Genomic DNA, 18,658 nt, shown 5'->3' with positions numbered 1-18,658 from the left:
AAACGATTGACATTGGTTCCCAGTATCAGTGTATTCTGTAGATAGATACAGATACCACCCTCCGGAGTGCCTGGGTGTGAGACGTGTGGAGAGTGAGGCTTTACCATAGGGTGATGGCAGTTAGATTATCGCTCATTGGTCGCCACATAAGGTGAAAGTATTCTCGCTGATCTCAGGAAATGTAGTCGACGTGGAGTTCTTTAAGCCAGTCGCTTGTGCAGTGGTCTTAGTCACTGGTTATCACTCAAGTGATCCAGGGTTCGATCCCAGGTGTTTGGTGATTAATGGTTTATGTATCCCGCGTTACTCATACATGTTTATGTACGAGTATGTACTCATACATAAACATGTTCTTACTTGTTCGCCGTCATCCATTCTCGACGCCACCCCGCCCCACAAGAAACAACCTAGGTGCATGAAAGAAAAGAAAAATAATTCTTTTCTTTCCTCCACACTTGCATCGCCGCCCCCTGTGTCAGCAAGGTAGCACCAGGAAACAGACGAAGAAAGGGCACACCCGCTCACATTGCACACTCGAAACTGTGATGTAATGCACCGAAACCACAGCCCCCCTATCCACATCCAGACCCCACACACCTTTCTGTGGTTTACCCCGGACGTCTCACATACCCAGGTTCAGTCCATTGACAAGCATATCGACCCAATCTGAGGTTTCTGTGTTAAAAAATCAAATATATTGATATCTAATTGTTCACCTAATGTACTTACTCACAAACTGAGACTAGACGCAGCTCCTCACTTCGTGTTTCCAGGCCTGCGGTAGCTTACGATTCCAAGCGTGCAGTGTCTAAATTTTGCCTTCCTTAAACAGTTGCCGCCATGCTTTGAATCTTAGGCTTTTTAGTTCCAAGCCAATATTTTCTCACTTGTGGTTTCTCACCAACAGTTTCCCAGTTGTCGTACTTTGACCTTTTTTTTTCTCCAAAATGATACCATCCACCTTAAATTTTCACTCGGTTTTTGTTAAACATGATTTTCTTCTTACTGTATATTGCGTAATTCTTTTTTCTTTCAATGATTACTTGCGTATCCTTCATGTTGTAAGTCCCGGGTTATGATATTAGCCATTAGTGTCTTCCATGTTGTAAGTCTCAGGTTATGATATCAGCCATCAATTATTAGTAAGAACTAATGTGCTCTCATGTCTCTTAAATTCATGTATTCTGTTATTACTAACACTCACTGGGGATTGTCGCCGACTTACACTCTAGAAACGTTGAAACTATATTTTATGAAGTCCAGTCACACTGGGTGGGTTATCTTAGACAACAAACGCTGTAGACCAGGCACACTGGGTGGGTTATCTTTATCTTAACACAACAAACGCTGTAGACCAAACACTGGGTGGGTCATCTTTATCTTAGACAACAAACGCCGTTTCAAGAAGTGTAAATTTCAAATAAGTAAGTTAGTGGTATAGACTTAGTATAGAAATACTTCTAAGAAACTTGAATCTACTTTTCTTTGATTATAGGAAATTTATTTCAGTTAATCAAAAATCCTTATTCAGTTATCTCCAACATTTCATATTAGTATTGTAGACAATACTAATTCATCCTTCCAATAGATTATCCATGTTCAAGATATTAAGTACATATATTATGTATATATGACTATAAAACTTTATTAGTAGCAATTGCTTTTCCAGACAGTGCTTTAGTCACGTCCCGATAATGTGTAAGTTTCCCAACATTTCTTTCTCACCGCGGCAACATGTGATAAGCATGGTGCCTCGTACACGAAGAAGCACTAAGTTTTGTTGCAGTAAAGTCAGATATACCCATTATATAGGCCAAGATTCCCAGTAAGGTTTATAACAGTTCGTATTATAATACTGTGTTTATGGTGTCCGCCAAAAATACCTTGTTATACAATCTTTGTAAATAACTGGGTTTCTGTTACTTTCCATTACTCTTATAAAGTAGATGTTTAACCAAAGGTTCTTGATATTCATTCTCATTAAGGAATCAATAAAGAAATTTTGAAGATAAATACAGGAAGACGAGTCGAAGAACTGCAAAACACGGGAATCTGCCGCGCAGTGATAGAAAATGAACTCGATTAAGATAAACAAAAGAATGTAATTCAAGCGACTGGGGTAATGTACATATGAAAGGTATGTATAGGAGAAGGAAGAAAACGAAGTTGTCAGCTAATGTGTGTCCTGGACAAAAACGAAACAAGTTTCATTTCATTTATTATAAAAATGATTTGGGCAGAGACAACCTACTGGCGACCATCCACAGTATTGACAGATAACAATTGTTCAGCGAGATTGTTTTATGTAGTTTATTGTTTAACTTAAGTAATGTAAGATGGTACATTTCTCTTGGTAAAAGCTTATCATAATTCTTCTTCTTTTCGTAGATCCTATTTGAATAACTGTTTACACCCATCCAGCTGTGTTTACCTCTTGTAATGTGTACTAACTGGTTGGCCCCGCCCTCGCTCAGCTGGCCGTATAGACCACGCCCACCACCACAATAACGGCCGGAGAGCATTGGAGGAGATCGCCGCTCTGGACGACACCGTTCAAAGCGCCCTCAACATCACGTCCCCTAAAGACACGCTCTTCGTGCTCACAGCAGACCACTCCCACGTGTTCACTCTCGGGGGCGATAACACCCCGCGGGGCCACCCCGTCACGGGTACCTCTCATATATATATTCTTTCTTTGGCCATTTTTGTTGTCTTGTGACTCATTATCTCTTGACCTTCCCACACCACACGAACACTCCAGCGACCTTTCACTTGGTATAGTCAGTCTGAAGACTTGCCATATACTGACTTATGAGAGATATCAAACCAAACTAAGAATTTAAGATTATTATGCATTGAACTTAAATGTTTACGAGAGACCTTAGGAGTGCGTGTGGTGGTGTGGGCGAGCAAGTACAGCCAGTATCTTAACACAGGTGGTGGGCAACTCTCTGGTATGTCATTTGGCTGTCGGCAGCATGCGGTTGGCTTACGTTTCTCAAAAAAAAAAAAATCTTTTTGACTCACGTTTTATACATTTTTTTTTGTCAGTAGATATGTTAGTTGGTGGATATTATGAGTTAACTAAGAAGCAGGACACTTTTAATTTCTCAGTGGAGCATGATCATTTTGTGCTTGGTAGTGGGTAGCGCTCGGTTCATGTAACACTGCCCTCGGCTGGTTGGTAAGAGGCAGGGCTGCCTAACGCACAACCACCTCAGCCACAAGGCTACACCACCCTTGTAAGCAATTAGTGACAGCTGGCCACGGTCACCAGGTAAGGAGCCCCATGGTAAAAGCGGGGGGGCGTGGCGTTAGCTCCCCCCCCGCGAGAGCCACTTAAGCCGCGCGCTTGGGTACCGAACCAGGGTATCGGCAAGTGTGAATGAGAGAGAGTATTTCCCCCGCAGCGGGACGTATGGACCACGCCCATCACTACAATATGGCGGCACGTGCCCTGGACGAGGTGACGCGCCTGGACGAGTGCGTGCAGGCCGCCATGAAGCTGATAGACCCTAGCAACACGCTCCTGTTGGTGACTGCTGACCACGCTCACACAATGTCCTTCGGCGGCGCCTCCGTGCCCCGCGGCCACCCTATCCTCGGTTTGTCCTGCCCTTGGCTCACACAACCTTCCTTACCCTATCTCCCGTTTTCTCTAGCCAGACCTGTCCCTACTTCCGTTATCTTACCAGGTTGTCTTGTTTTCCTCTCCTCCTCACATCATTATCCCCCCCGTTTACAACTTGGTCGTCTAATCTCAACATCATCATCATCGTCTGTCTTATATATATATATATTGGAAAGGATCACAATTTTGCGCGTGATCAAGATATTCCTTTGAGTCCACGGGGAAAATGAAACACGAAAAGTTCCCAAGTGCACTTTCGTGTAATAATCACATCATCAGGGGATGTTTACCAAATGGCGTCCTAGCTCCCGTCTCTTCGATGTATATCAACTGACATTTATATTTCTCTCTTGTCTCTCCCCTGATGATGTGATTATTACACGAAAGTGCACTTGGGAACTTTTCGTGTTTCATTTTCCCCGTGGACTCAAAGGAATATATATATATATATATATATATTGTCCCACATCTCATCCATCCTTTTACCCCTTATCTCATCCTCACCTTTAGCTCTTGTATTTTTTTCGTAAATCCGTCATCAATTTTTCCATAACTTCGCCTCACCCTTTCTGCTGTAAATTTATCCTCGCTTCCCTCTCGCTATCATCATATATCCCACAACTTCATTCCACCTTTCTCTCTTACCTCAATCCTCAACTCTCCAATAACTGTGTCGTAGTTTTTAACGTAAACCTTCATCCAGTCTCCCTCCATCCCCATACGTTATTTTATCTTCATTGTGTATCTTTGGTCTCCGATTGTTATCTCCATCTTCATCACTTGTTATATCCTTCTTTGTTCACTCTCAAATCGTCTATCTCATCCATTTACTGTCCCTATCTAAGTATTTTCATTATCCTTTTCCTTTGTATACATTACCTATTTTCTTCTTCATTTGTTGCCTTAATCATAATCGTTTATATCCCGTTTTCTATCCACTCACAGCCTCTTCCAATAAGCAAGTGTCTATCTCTCATTTCAATGTTTCTTATCTCCCTTCCAACTCATTTTTACCTTTTGTTGAATGACTCCTCTGTATCTGTCCTCTACCTCTCTCCCGTCCGTCCACTACAACTGTTTCTTCATGATCTGTCTTGCACGTCCCACATTCACTAATACCTTCTTTATCCACTTCATTTACCCCTATATCCAGTGTCTCCAATATCTTCAGTTCCTCCAGGTAAAACTTTCACCCTTCCATCTTGTACTTCTGTTCCTTAATTCACTGCCTTACCCTCCATTCATTTCATTCATCCACGACCCTTTTACACATCTTCCGCTGAGTGCATCTTTCCCTCCGTACATACATACTTGTGGTTCGTGCATCCATTCCCTCAGTCCTCTTTCTTCAGTAACTCTTATTCACTCTCGCCATTGTTGTTCCAGCCATCAACGGGATCTTGTATTATCGGTGGACTGTACACTTTTCCCAATCTCTGCCTCCCTCCCTGCTAGTTATTGCTATCATCTGCTCCATCTACTGTTTTAGTCCTGTCCCAACATTGCTCTTGGCCTCTCTGCCCTCACTGCCCACTGTGTCTCGTTTCTTTCATCCACTGCATTTTTCTTCATTCACTGTTATTGTCCCATGTAGCCGCTTTCTGTTTACTTCCTCCACTGGCTTCATCTACTCAGTTCACTTTCTCTACCCCATTTTCATTTACTGCCAGTCTCATGTAATTACCTACCATATTGTTTATACCCTCTCCACATACTGCATTTGTTCCACATGGTCAGTTTCATTATTTCACCTCCTACCTCGATTAACCTATGGCCTCCGTCCCTTCAGTCCAGTGCATTTTTCCCAGACAGTGAGATCTTTAAGACCCTGATCATATTGCCAAGCTCCCCGTAATCCCATTGCCATTCTAGCGTCCAGCATTTGGCTGTCCACGCATCCAGAGCGTCTTCCCTTTCCATTCTGTACTCCTGTCTCATCTGTTTGTTGCCCTTGTCCGTCGGTATGTATATCCTTTATCCATTATTTCTGTCTCCCTCATCCAACGTTGTGTCTCTCATCCAACCTTTGACTCTGTCCATTCATTCATTGACCACATCTGATCTCTCCTGGGTGTGTTATCTTCATCCTTTGTTTTTATTCCCTTGTTTCAATGCCGCTACGTTATTCATTCATTGCTTTCGTCCTTCGTTTACAGAGCTCTTTCCTCTTTACCTACTGCTTTTATACCCACATTCCATTGAATCTAACTCACTCTTCCATTTCCTTTGTCCCTTCTATCTACTGCCACTATATTTTGCCATTCATCGTGTTCAATTCCTCCATTATGCGCCCATATTTTTTTCCATTGCTTGTGTTCCTTCTGTCCACATTATCTTTTTCGCCTCCGTTTACTGCCTGTGAACTTTCCATCAACTGTCTCTGTTCCATCTTGCCACTATTTCTGTTTCATCTGTCTTTTCACCCACATTCCTTTCCTTTTCATGCCCTCTCTCTCTCTCTCTCTCTCTCTCTCTCTCTCTCTCTCTCTCTCTCTCTCTCTCTCTCTCTCTCTCTCTCTCTCTCTCATTGACCCCACAATTTATTCTTTACATTCATTCTTCATCATATATTACCTCATCCCTCTCTATATACTGCTTTTGTTTCCCCCTATCCAATGCCATTGTCTGTTTTTCCTGTACTCTCTCTATTTACTTAAATTTTCCCATTCATCCATTGGCTTTGTCCACTGCTTCTATCCGTGGTAGACACTTATTCTTGAACCTTCCAGACACCACTTGTAACCCATTCAATTGCTGCCTTTGTCCCAGCCAAGTGATACATCTGCCCTTTACCTTCACTGTCCCAGTCTGTCTCATTCCACTTCGTTGCATCGACCTTCTGGAACCCTCTCATTTCACTTCCTTTTTTGTATCTATTCGCTTACTCTAAACCAGCCTCTTTGTCCATTGCCTATGTTTCCTCAATCCGCTGAGTTTGTTCCATTCATCCATGCGTCCAATTCCTTCATTAAAGCGTGTGACCCATCCAAATACTACCTCTTCAAGCAGCACCTGCGTTTTCTCTATCCACTCCATCACCATCTCCATCTTCTGCCTCTGAACATTACCGCGAATACCTCTCTGTTGGCCCCCAAGAACTTCACTTCTTTCTTTCATCCAGTGTCTCGTACTCTCTTCTCTCCAGTGGCTCTGGCTTCTCCATCAATTGTTTCTGCCTCTTCAGCTGATTTTGTTCGGTACCCCTGTCTTCACTCTCTATTGTTCTCTATTCCTTCCCTGCCTTTTCTCTCCCTCTGTCGACTTACAGGCTTAGTATTTTTACCTGGCTCTCCTTACCTGCTGCATGTATCACTCTCGCCAAAGATTGTCAGAAAATTTGAACAAGGTTTCACTTAGTCAAAGTTTCGCAGGTGGAATAACAGATGCCAGCCGAGGTAATGTTATGACGGACAGAACTGTATGTATTAAGGTAATACTGATAGCATGTTCTAATATAAGTGACTGCCTCTGTAGGATGTGGAGGAGCCGTAAACCTAGGGCCTATGCAATGCTCTTACAATGTTAGTTTTTCTATTGCCCTCTTTAGATAACTCTTTCATTGCATGTGTATTTGAAATTATTTCTTAGTGTTTTCCCATTACATTCTGCAGATGATCATAAATAGAAAACATATGAGTGGTTGTGAGTGAAAGTGGTCGACGTGTATTAGTGACATGGTCGGAATATCATGCATGACATTATGAATATGTTGTTAGTGACGCTGGGTCTCTCATACCTCGATGTTACATTCGTCAGCTCGGTCTTCACCTTGCATCTTGCATCCCATACCCATAAGCCCCATGTTGTGAATACCTTTGGCCCATAGAGGTAAGGTTTTCAACCCATGATGAGCCATACGCTTTGTCCGCGTTGGCGCTACACTCACTAGTTCCTTCGATGCCACATAAGTCAGCTCACAGTGCCCCGCATCCAGCAGACCACGACACCACACCTGTCAACCTACGGTGTCTCCCATGGGGGCAAGATCACCACCCTCAGGCCTACCCGTGTAATCCCATTGTGCTACAGTGGCCAGCCTATGCTGGCCGGTTCTTGTGTCTGTGTTGGCCTACCTGTCCGTATGTAGTGACACAACCTTGAGCCTTTGATTCTGTCCGTTAATTGATAGTACCGAGTATGTGGCTCCAGGCTCATCGACCACGCCCCTATTCTTATAATGTTACGTCTTTCATCTCATGATTGTACACGTATGGTGCCACGCCCCTCAGCTCATAAGGCTCCATCCGTCTGGCCAGGTTGCCGTTTTGGTATACGCCTGTCAGCCGATAGTGCCTGTACCGCTATTAAAGACAAGTGAATGTCTTCTTCATCTGTTCTGGATTTTTATCCATGAATTGCCGGATTTTATCCTTGGAACTTATACCGTTAGTGGTACATGATTGGGTTGTTGAGTGTTAGGGACACAGATTTGTTTCTATAGAGGTGAGGAGATCACGGCCTCTCTAGTACAGGAGATTAGATTCTTCCCGGTAGGAGATCAAGGGTCGGATTTTCTCGTGTCGTGATATGAGTGTCAGTTTCTCTCTTATATAGTGGTAAGGGGCGTCAGATTCTCTCTTGTGGTGAAGGTGTTGAATCCTCTTTGTTAGTGGAGGAGGGATCAGATTCTTTCTAATTTCTCCACTTGTCTTATAGAATATTTCCCCCGTCGCATGATCTCAACACCATGGAGAGCTCTTATTATACTTCATATAATAAGTATGAGAAATAAAAGGCGAATATACAGCTGTTGTATGGGGAAGGGAGAGGTTCCCAGGAGCGGGGCCTCCTCCAACCTCACTTTTAATTCTGTGAAATTACCAGGTTCGTCGCGGGTGGTATGGGCAATATCACAGCTCGTGGGAAGGAGTCTGTTAATCAGGTAGACTTGATGCAGTGACGCAGGAAGGAAGAGGTCTCTCTCTCTCTCACTGTGAGACTCGGTGAGACTCAATACCTTACTGGATTCGCAGAATTTGGTATGAATTTGGGCTTTTACCTACGATGAACGGTTTATTAAGTTTGCCTTGGAGAGTTGAAGGCGTGCCAGTCTTTCTTATCCAGCAGCTAGGATTGAATTCCCTGCACTTCATATAATTTCTTGAGATGTTATGCCTACATCCACTTAAAAATGTTTGTATTTCTTTATTATGTCATTCATCTGTCGGCATTTGTTTCTGTGTGTTTTATTAATCAGTAAGAGGGGTGGGAGCAGGGGGGGCTGGCTGGTAGAAATCCTCCCATCTTGTCGTACTTTCCAAAAGGAGGAACAAATCAAAGATCCAAATGAGGATCTTTTCCTCTCAAAAGCTGTCATCTGTTCTGGACCCTTCCTCGCTCACGAGGGAAAAGCAAGTATGAAAGGAATGTTTTGCGCAAGAAAAAGACTGATATAGAATGTTTGCCCTTGTGTGTCTGTCTGGTGACACCATTAATTAGTCATCTTTATTATTGTTTCTTTTGACACCATTAATTAGTTACCCTTACTGTCTAATTGTTTCTAGTGACACCATTAATTAGTTACCCTTACTATATAATTGTTTCTAGTGACACCATTAATTAGTTACCCTTACTATATTATTGTTTCTAGTGACACCATTGATTAGTTTTTACCGTATTATTGTTTCTAGTGACACCATTAATTAGTTACCCTTACTGTATTATTGTTTCTAGTGACACCATTAATTAGTTTTTACCGTATTATTGTTTCTAGTGACACCATTAATTAGTTACCCTTACACTATTATTGTTTCTAGTGACGCCATTAATTGATTAATGTACTCTAGTTTTTAGTTCAGATATAAGATTTCTTTTCCATGATACAGTTAATTTCATTTAAATTGCTTAAAGATTAATTTGATCAAGAAATAATTAGATTTATTAAAGACTGATTTGTTTAGAAAAAAATCTCCCAGAAACTGAAGGAATTAAGAATTAAGATTAATTTGATTGTTAAAAAATGATAATCCCTCAGAAATTGAAGGAATTAAGCTCTCCTTAGAAATTGAAGGAATTCAGTTTCCATCTTCCTGTGTTTGACCTAATCGTCTGCCGACATTCCAGGGTTGGACACGGAGATCAGTGACCTGGACGGGAAGCCGTACACGACTCTTCTTTACGGCAATGGTCCAGGCTACGCCCACACCACGCCCACCGGTAGACAGGACCTCACTGGATTCAATACGCAGGACATCAATTTTGTACAGCAGGCAGCAGTGCCTAGGAAGTAGGTGGACTTAGCGGCTGTGTGTGTGTGTGTGTGTGTGTGTGTGTGTGTGTGTGTGTGTGTGTATGGCGACGTGATTGAAGTCTGAGATCTTTTGGTAGTAGAGTCTGGCTGAGGCGAATTAGTGTCGAACTTGCCACTTTTATGTTGAAACTTCGAGAGGATGTTGATATAGACTAAGACGTGTGTAGGTTTGTTGGTCTTTAACTCGAGAGGAGCCAAGTTCTAGCACTGTGTTTATGGCTTACTTAATGAGTGAGAGATTCATATTTGGTGTTTGTATGTAAAATGTTAAGTATGCTAAGGTTTCCTTACAGTTTGCGTCATGGGCTGTAAGTATAATGAATTAAGATACACCAGGAGAGATTAGCTGACAGAATGGCCATCATATAATCAGTCATTAACTTCCCCCCCCCCCCCAAAAAAAAAAAAAGCTGCTGTTGCGTTCATTATCCAGCTACGAGGCAAGAAATGGCTTCCAGGATAGCTTGACTGCGCTTCCCCCTGTGAAGTTGTGCGTGTGTAGAATAGTTTTGTTTTCTGAGCTTGCAGCAACAACAACAACAACAACAACAACAACAAGAAAAGTTCTACCCTGGCATGTACGACTTCACCGGGAAAGCACAGACAAGCTATCGACCAAATCTTTCATCCACTCAGTAGGTCTTGCGTCTCCGAACTTTCAAGCCATGTGAAGAAGAATTGGTTTATCTTCTCTGACTTTGTTTTTGTGTGTCGTATACTTTTCTCTAAATTCTTCCAACTATGTATCATTTTTGTGGCCTGTAATCTGCCACGATGTGTTTCTTAACATCCGTGCACTGAAGTCCTTTCTGACGGGTAACTTTGATGTATACAACAAAGATGGATTAAGCCGTATTAGGGTAAGCACCTGTGGAATCGAGTCTCCTTCTCTTCCCCCTACGGAATGATTGGCAAAAAGTAATCAGATACTCGGTACGGGTTCCAATGACGTCTCGTAAAATATACACGATTTTTTTCTTTTTTTATTTCCTTACCTTCCTATAGATGCGCTTACGTCTTCTTTCTTAGGGCCTCCTGACCGCATTCCTAAATCTATCACTTCCAAGTGATAGAGTGATGCCATGTCCTCTCAGTTATCTAAAACACTTTAGTTCCTTCAATTTTTCTGCATTCAAACTCACTCCCTAAGTAACTTGTCCCTCAACCCTGCTGAACCTAATAACTTTAGATTTATTAACATTCACTCTCAACTCTCCTTTCACACGCTCTTCCAAACTCGGTCACCAACTTCTGCAGTTTCTCACTCGAATCTCCCACCGGTGTTGTATCATCAGCAAACAACAACTGACTCGCTTCTCAGACTCTACATTCTGCATACTCACCCCTCTTTCCAAGAATCTCGCAGTTATCTCCCTCTACCCAATCCATAAACAAGTTGAACAACCATGGGAACATCACACACCCCTGCCGCAGACCAACCTTGCTTTGAAGCCATTCATTTTCCTCTCTTCTTACTTGTATACAAGACTTACACTCTTCATCGAAACTTCTCACTGCTTCCAGCACCTTTCCCCCTCACTGTATATTCTTGAGAACTTCCACAAAGCATCTCTCAACCCTATCATAATGCCTTTTCCAGATCCATAAGTGCCACATACAAATCCATACGTTTTTCTAAATATTTCTCACAAACATTATTTAAAGCAAACACCTGATCCACACATTTCTACCACTTTTCAAACCACAGTGCTCCTCCCCAGTTTGATGCTCTATACATGTCTTCGCCCTCTCAATCAGTACCCTCCCTTACACCTCACCATATATGATTAACAAACTTATATTTCTGTAATTTGAACACTTATTTATCCCCCTTGCCTTTATACAGTGGCACTATGCATGCATTCCGCCAGTCCTCAGGCACCTCACCATGATCCATAAATACAATGAAAATCCTTACCAATCATTCAACAACACGCATCATCACCTTTCTTAATACATTCAAGAGCAATGCCATCCGTTCCAGCCACCTTGCTGCATTTCGTCTTATGCGAGGCTTTCACCACCTCTTCTCTCTTCATTAAACCACTCTCTCTGACTCTCTCATTTCGCATACCACTCTATCAAACACTCATTCCATCTTCTCCTCGCTTCATCACTACCTGTTATCACTTCCCTTTGTGCCCCAATGTTCTCATTTGTTCTCTTGTCTTTCGCACATTATGTACCTCCCTCCAAATCATCATCTTATGACCTTTCCGTGTTTTAGGAGGGTGGAGGTTAGATTCAAGTCAGTCAGGGGTTTTGAGAGTGATGGTAGATTTCTATGGATATGTAGAGTTTCTATTTTGAATTGATTTATTAAATTCATGATGAAGTGCTGCATGTTTTTTGTAACTCATGTAGTGTTAGGGCGCTGTCATGCAATTGTGAGGTTATCTGCATATATATGTGGGTTGAACTGTAGTGTTTTGAAATTGAACAGAGAAGAGTGAGTGAGATTTAGAAAGAGATAGAGAGAAAAAATGCGTTTTAGCACTAACTGAATTAACCTAGTTACAGCTATCTCAAACCGAGATGTTGCTTCTTAACTCCTCACAAGCACATTTGTGTTAAGGCACCTTCTCTACAGCTACACTTAAAGATTTTTTTGGAAGGGTTGGCTCTCGGTCGCTTTATATGTACGTTGTCGTAGACACTAACTTCCCTCTAGGGATATTCTGTCATTAGAATATATTCCTTTAATGCTCCACACAGGTACGAGACGCACGGTGGTGAGGACGTGCCTGTGTATGCCCTCGGCCCTGGGGCGCACCTCTTCTCCGGTACAGTGGAACAAACGTACATTGCCCATGCCATTGCTCACGCCGCCTGCATCGCTGAGGACAACAGTCACTGCGAGAAGCCCCCTAGCGACGACGCGTGCGCCGCCGCCCCGGGCCCCGTGCCCGCTCCCACTTCTCGTCTCCCGCTTGGACATGTCACACCCACTCAAGAAGACCTGAAAAAACACACCAGGGATCCATGGGCACTGAGCGCTGGGACGGGGGCGTGGGCGTGGACCACATACTTCATACTCAGCTTGCTCCTGTTATCCGTTGTGCTGGTGCTTCGCTGAACTCAACGGAAATGTTAGACACTCAGGAACTGTCTCCTTCCCTTCCTCCCCCCAACGGTGCTTTACAAGGCACAGAGGGCGGGAGGAGCGTAGTGCCAGGTTGAGACTGCACACACACACACACACACACACACACACACACACACACACACACACACACAGCCCTTCACCTGGCAGAGCACGGATGGAGGTGGATTAGGGTGCCAGGTCGAGGCTGCTCACCAACACCTTTCGACTGGGCCTCATACACACACACACACACACACACACACACACACACACACACACACACACACACACACAAATACTGAATATTTGATCATAGTTCTGACCTGAGCTTCACGGTGAGACACTCAGTGATGGATCCTGCTATGGATGAGTGGTTTTGTGCTACAGACAGTCACGCTGGTACAGATGGGTGATATCTGACGTGACAGTGTCATGGTACCTGTCATTGTTCTCTCTCTGTCAAGTTGGTTTGAAAGGGGACGTTTCTAGCAGTCGTGAGAAGGGAATGTCACCTAAGACCATCACATGAGTCATTCCTAGTGTGTGTGTATGTATGTATGTATGTATGTATGTGTGTGTATGTATGTATGTGTGTGTGTGTGTGTTGAAGATGAGCTCAAGTTTTGTTATATACAATATACTTCTGGTATTGGTTTCTACCTCTGTGCTCAGAACAGACGGATCTTGTGGATTAGCGTTTGACAATCAGTGGATAAGAAAAGAGGGAGAGGAGAGGGGAAGGAGTGAGATAAAGGGTAGAGGGAGAGAGAGAGTGAGTGCTTCTTCCGTCACGGGACAACAGGCCTTAGAGCAACAGTCCTGACTGAGGCACTGCAACGCTACGGCCTGGCCTGCCCACTCCTCCCTCGACAGGTATCGCCACGCTGTGGCCTGGCTAGTGATGTGCCCACACCTCCCTCACCCCCGTGAAGCTCCTACTACAGTTTACTGGTAAATTTCCCGATTTTTGCAGATGATTATTACTGGTCTGGTGTGCCATGGTGTAATACTTCTGTTTACCTCTTAATTTTGCCAAATGGGTGACGGGAGACTCTGGAACTTGGACTACCTTACATAGTGGATAAGCCTCATGATAAAAAGGACTCCTTCCTCTCGAATTTCATAAATCGTTGCCGATTCATTTACTTTTACTTACAAACTCATTAAAACAGAAGGAATGATTCATGAGCTTCTGATAACTTTAGGGAAAATTTAATGATTTTAGAGTTTATCTCTTGCTTATCATTATTATTATTTTCTGTAATGGAGCACATTTTAGTCTAGTTTCATATATCAGTATTTTTGGAGTGCTAAACAGACCATTGAGTGTATCACTACTGGTTGTTTAAATGACCATTGTTAATTGGAATATAGATACACTTATATGTTACTTTATATATATAACCGTTGATGTCCACCACCTCAAAGACATGCATGCAAGTATCATTATTATGTATTTAATATGTGTGTACAGCACTACCATATCATATATGTATAGAGAATGATCAAAGAAAATATTTATATATGAAATCATCTTGAAACTGTATAGGGACATTTTTTTAATAGTGGCGCACAGTTTAATGTAACTGTGTGCTGTATATAATAACACTGTATTAAAAGCATACTCTTACCTTCATATGTATACTACCTGTAAAACAGATTAGATTTCCTTAAAACAAATTTTTATAAATTGATCTGAGTTGAAGAGATCATCACGAACTGGAGGGGCATGAACAAGCGTGAGTCGCCAGAGGAGATCAACAAGTCACCTACCCCCACCCCATATTTCGATAGATCATTTATTAGTTTCATAGTACAAGTTTGCTGCCACCAGCAGCTCGACTTTTTAATGACTTCATCTTAAAGAATCTTTATTATCCATTTTTTTTTTCTTTTCATTTGAGAACTGTGTATATTGTCATATATTCCCAGTAACTCAACGGAATACTGTAATTCCAATCTGTTGTCAGGGATAATGAGGCATGTGCTAAAATGTATAAGTGTAAGCATCATTGTCTGTTATCAGATGAGGTACCTAGTTAATTATGATACCTGCTTGGCTGAAGGGTTGGCTGTTCCGCTATGGACAGACCCAAGTCTGTGTAGCGCCTTTTGCTTTGTTTACATTGTACGGTATGGTGAAGCAGTAGCCATTCGTGGGGGCAACCTCAGGATTCGGGTTTATCCATGTGAAGTGAGCCATGTCTCATACTTCCAGTTAGCCTTGCTTTGTCTTATTCAATTTGTATGTGATTTCTATGAAAAAATAGTGAGTATGTTGTAAGAACCTCGAGAAGGTTTCTTGAAAGAAAGTCATGGCCTTACTTTATTTTCTCATGAAATGATTTGATGGGGACTCACCGTGCCAAGGAGCATATATTCTCTCTCTATTAGAAACAAGAAACGCTAACTGTCCATGGCAAGAAAATTACAGGGATGAGAAGACTGTAGAAGGGCGTATCATACAAGACGAATCATTTTTATTTGGATGTGTTTACAGTGGTAAGGAAACATTTACATGAACATTCATAGCATAGAATTTTAAAGGAAAAAACAGACATAAATTCTGCAGATAATCAACATCCATATTGTTTTTCTCTCATGCCTTCTGATTACTTTCTGGATTTTTTATAAAATGTATACCCTGAAGAAAATGCGCTCTGTTACTCTTTTATGATTATACAAAAAAAAATTATTTTTAGAGAATATAAGCAGAGCATAAGAGCAGATGAAGGTGATATATATAACGTGTATTGTAGACTACTGTATATTCGAGTCCTTACCGAAGGTATGCATTGTTAACGGCAATATTTTACCTTATGTTTTTTCACTGTAACTCACAACACTGCTCATTGTTAGTGAAATAAGTAGTTGGATTTGTGAATTTATGTTTGTACACTAAATCTAGGAGTCAATGATTTTCGTCTGAATTTTATTTTTCATAGGATGAGGTTATGGCATTATGTCTTGTAGCCGAGAGCACATATATTTACCTCGGTGGAAAAGGTCTCTTATGTTGGCGTTGACTTGAGACGCAGCATGTAAGAGGAGATAGGTTGATTAAGTATCAATTCTTGTACATAATATATGGTTTGTATTTATTTAGAAACTGCTGTATTTTGTCCAATAGCAAATATATTTTGTTAAGACGAATTAGCTTTTTTCAAGGTCGGCTTTATCACAACCTAACAGCATTGAGTTCCAAAGTACAAAGTCTAGAATCCATTGTTTTCTTTTTGTTTATCAGACATGACAGTGTATGAGTTAAGCTGATACTACTTGCTACCCTTACTACGTCTCAACACTGTGTAGCTAAAGATATCTAATAAACCAGTACTGGTGATCCCCACTCTACTTTTTTCTGCCTATATGAAAATTATCAAATTGATTATATTGCTGTATTATTCTGAAAGAATTGTTAGTTTTTATCAAATTGATAATATTGCTGTATTATTCTGAAAGAATTGTTAGTTTTTATCGATGAAGTCAACCCTATAAATTTCCCCTACTTTTATCAAATTGGTCCTGTATAGTAATAATCCTTGTAGCCCTTCATAAGTAATTATCATACTGGTCCTGTATAGTAATAATCCTTGTAGCCCTTCATAATTATCATACTGGTCCTGTATAGTATAGTAATAATCCTTGTAGCCCTTCATAAGTAATTATCTGTGTAGCCCTACCTATTAGTTATCCATATAGTCCTACCCATGTAGTCCTATCTATTTATGTAGAACCTTTATTCAGGAACTGTCAATAACCATGAGTATAACAAAGTTATACTCTTTTACAACTGATATTTGCTCTATGATCATAATGCAACGCTTATAATGACCATATATTCAGGTGTCAAAAATGACATTTTTCCTGATAGTATGTATTGATCATACAACCAAACACATTTGTTTATTGGTGACGGCAGATGCCGTTCGGAATAATGACTGTCATTTATTATTTAGATATTTAGGTACCGTTGTCCTTTGTTACTTCCATATCCTGGATCACATATTACCAAATTTTAATGTAACTTTCTCTTCCAGACAAAGAGTCCAACAAACGCTATCTTGCACAACAGCATCACAAACTTATACAGAGCATTATTAATGTTTAACCGTGCTGATTGTGTGAACAAGCTACCACTGGAGGAAACAGAGCCACGCAATGAGAAATACTACCTACCACAAAACCAAATTCACTTAGGTAGCTCTGTGTAGCAAATTATGCACTAGCAGCACTCACTCCCACATGCGAATGCCGGCTGTAAACGAAGCTTCTCCGACTTTACCCAAATGTAGAGAGAAAAACAAATTGAAATCCCGCACTGTTCGGGGATGTACTATCAGCTGAACAGAATGTCAAAGGCAAGTGAAATCAAAACTGTGCAACATTTACGTTTTCAAGAGTAATAATTCAAAATATGAGTCCCAAAATCTTGTACGCAAGTACTAGAGAGGAGTTCCTGGACATATTCAGGCAGAGAATTACTGTTGTTTGGTGATTACATTGGCTTTGTTCATGAAGTAGGCTTTACTGAGCAATCACGTCGAGAATATGCCATAGTATATAACATTGAAGAGATATGTAGATAAATATGACAACTGGTTTTCAGCTATATAAAGAATGCATTGATGCTTTACAAGTTATTTTTCTAATACAGTATGATGATGAGGCAAAATACGATCATTTGGTCAACACCGTACGATAACATGGTCATTGGAATCTGGCATCCCTGATCGGGCAATCCGTTGCTCAGCTAGACCAAGTAGTTACCCCATATTACCGTTAGTGAGAACATCGGTACAGAGTGTCTCCATCTTTCGTTGCGTGATTGGTTACTAAACGGAGCGACTAGATATGTGACGATAATTTCATTGAACTTACATCAGTACGTCCAAAGAGAGCTTTGTATATTTTACAACTGAAAAGGAATTCGAACTTTTTACTGTTAACAGGTGAATCGCGTGATGCGTTGTGTTGGTTATGACTTAAGTGTTTCGCTCAATTAATCCAAAATCAATCTGACACAAGATACTTCGTGTCAGACAAGCTGCTGTGCCAGGATTTACGTGCAGCTAGAGACCTGGACGTCTGCTGAACAACTTAACACGTAAGTTTAGGTATGAGAATGCTATAGGAATGGGTCGTAGCAAGGGTTATCAGACTTAGTTTTTTTTTTGTGGACATTTAGATAGACTCATTTGCACGTCACAGTCATAGGGATAAGTAGTAAGTCATATCACTATGTATGTCTTACAATAGATAAGAGGAATATGTATATCACCTTACGCTGGTTCAGAGGATTAGCTTGGGATTGTTATCAATAAGTTAGGCTGAGGCCGTTGGAAATAGTATTCATTACCTTTTATTCCAATAAGTCGTGGTTTACTGCACAAATATGTGAAAGTATGCTGTTGGGGTTAGATGGGGAGAAGCTGTCGCCAGGTGTATGGTTTGCCTGTCTTTACGGTTTTTGGTAGTTGATGTGATATTAAAGTCGAGGATATGACTGGTACAATCGCTCATAAGAGTTCGTTGGGTCACTCGTAAAAGTTGGTAGGGTTCTCCGTGCGTAAGTGATTATGAGTACCGATAACACACAACTGATAAACATAATACTTTCTTACTTTATTACATCATCGTCATAGTTCTGCCGTGTGTATGGGTGTGCACGTTGTCACATCTTTATACAGAC

At 41.4% G+C, this 18,658-nt stretch overlaps 2 protein-coding genes across 4 annotated transcripts in view; both read left to right on the top strand.

Annotated features, from left to right (window-relative positions):
• LOC139761640 (alkaline phosphatase-like) overlaps nucleotides 1–16,311 on the top strand; it is a 656,491-nt gene extending 640,180 nt beyond the window's left edge. For 2 of the 3 annotated variants that reach the window (XM_071685927.1, XM_071685925.1), the window contains 3 exons: nucleotides 2,475–2,669; nucleotides 9,695–9,857; nucleotides 12,597–16,311. In XM_071685927.1, the coding sequence (XP_071542028.1) occupies nucleotides 2,475–2,669; nucleotides 9,695–9,857; nucleotides 12,597–12,957 (719 nt within the window). In that variant the 3' untranslated portion in view covers nucleotides 12,958–16,311. Of the gene's footprint in view, nucleotides 1–2,474; nucleotides 2,670–3,410; nucleotides 3,606–9,694; nucleotides 9,858–12,596 lie in introns of all 3 variants that reach the window. The other variant, XM_071685926.1, reaches the window with a different exon arrangement.
• Nucleotides 16,312–17,584: 1,273 nt separating this feature from the next.
• The window catches only part of LOC139761638 (thyroid hormone receptor alpha-like), a 69,792-nt gene continuing 68,718 nt past the window's right edge, over nucleotides 17,585–18,658 (top strand). The window contains exon 1 of the transcript XR_011715571.1: nucleotides 17,585–18,073. The gene's annotated coding sequence lies outside the window, so the exon portion shown is untranslated. The remainder of the gene's footprint in view (nucleotides 18,074–18,658) is intronic.

This window comes from Panulirus ornatus, chromosome 41, assembly GCF_036320965.1.
Source record: "Panulirus ornatus isolate Po-2019 chromosome 41, ASM3632096v1, whole genome shotgun sequence".
In the NCBI taxonomy this organism is placed as follows: Eukaryota; Metazoa; Arthropoda; class Malacostraca; order Decapoda; family Palinuridae; genus Panulirus; species Panulirus ornatus.
Note: the sequence above shows the minus strand (reverse complement) of the source record. Positions and strands in the feature narration are given on the sequence as shown.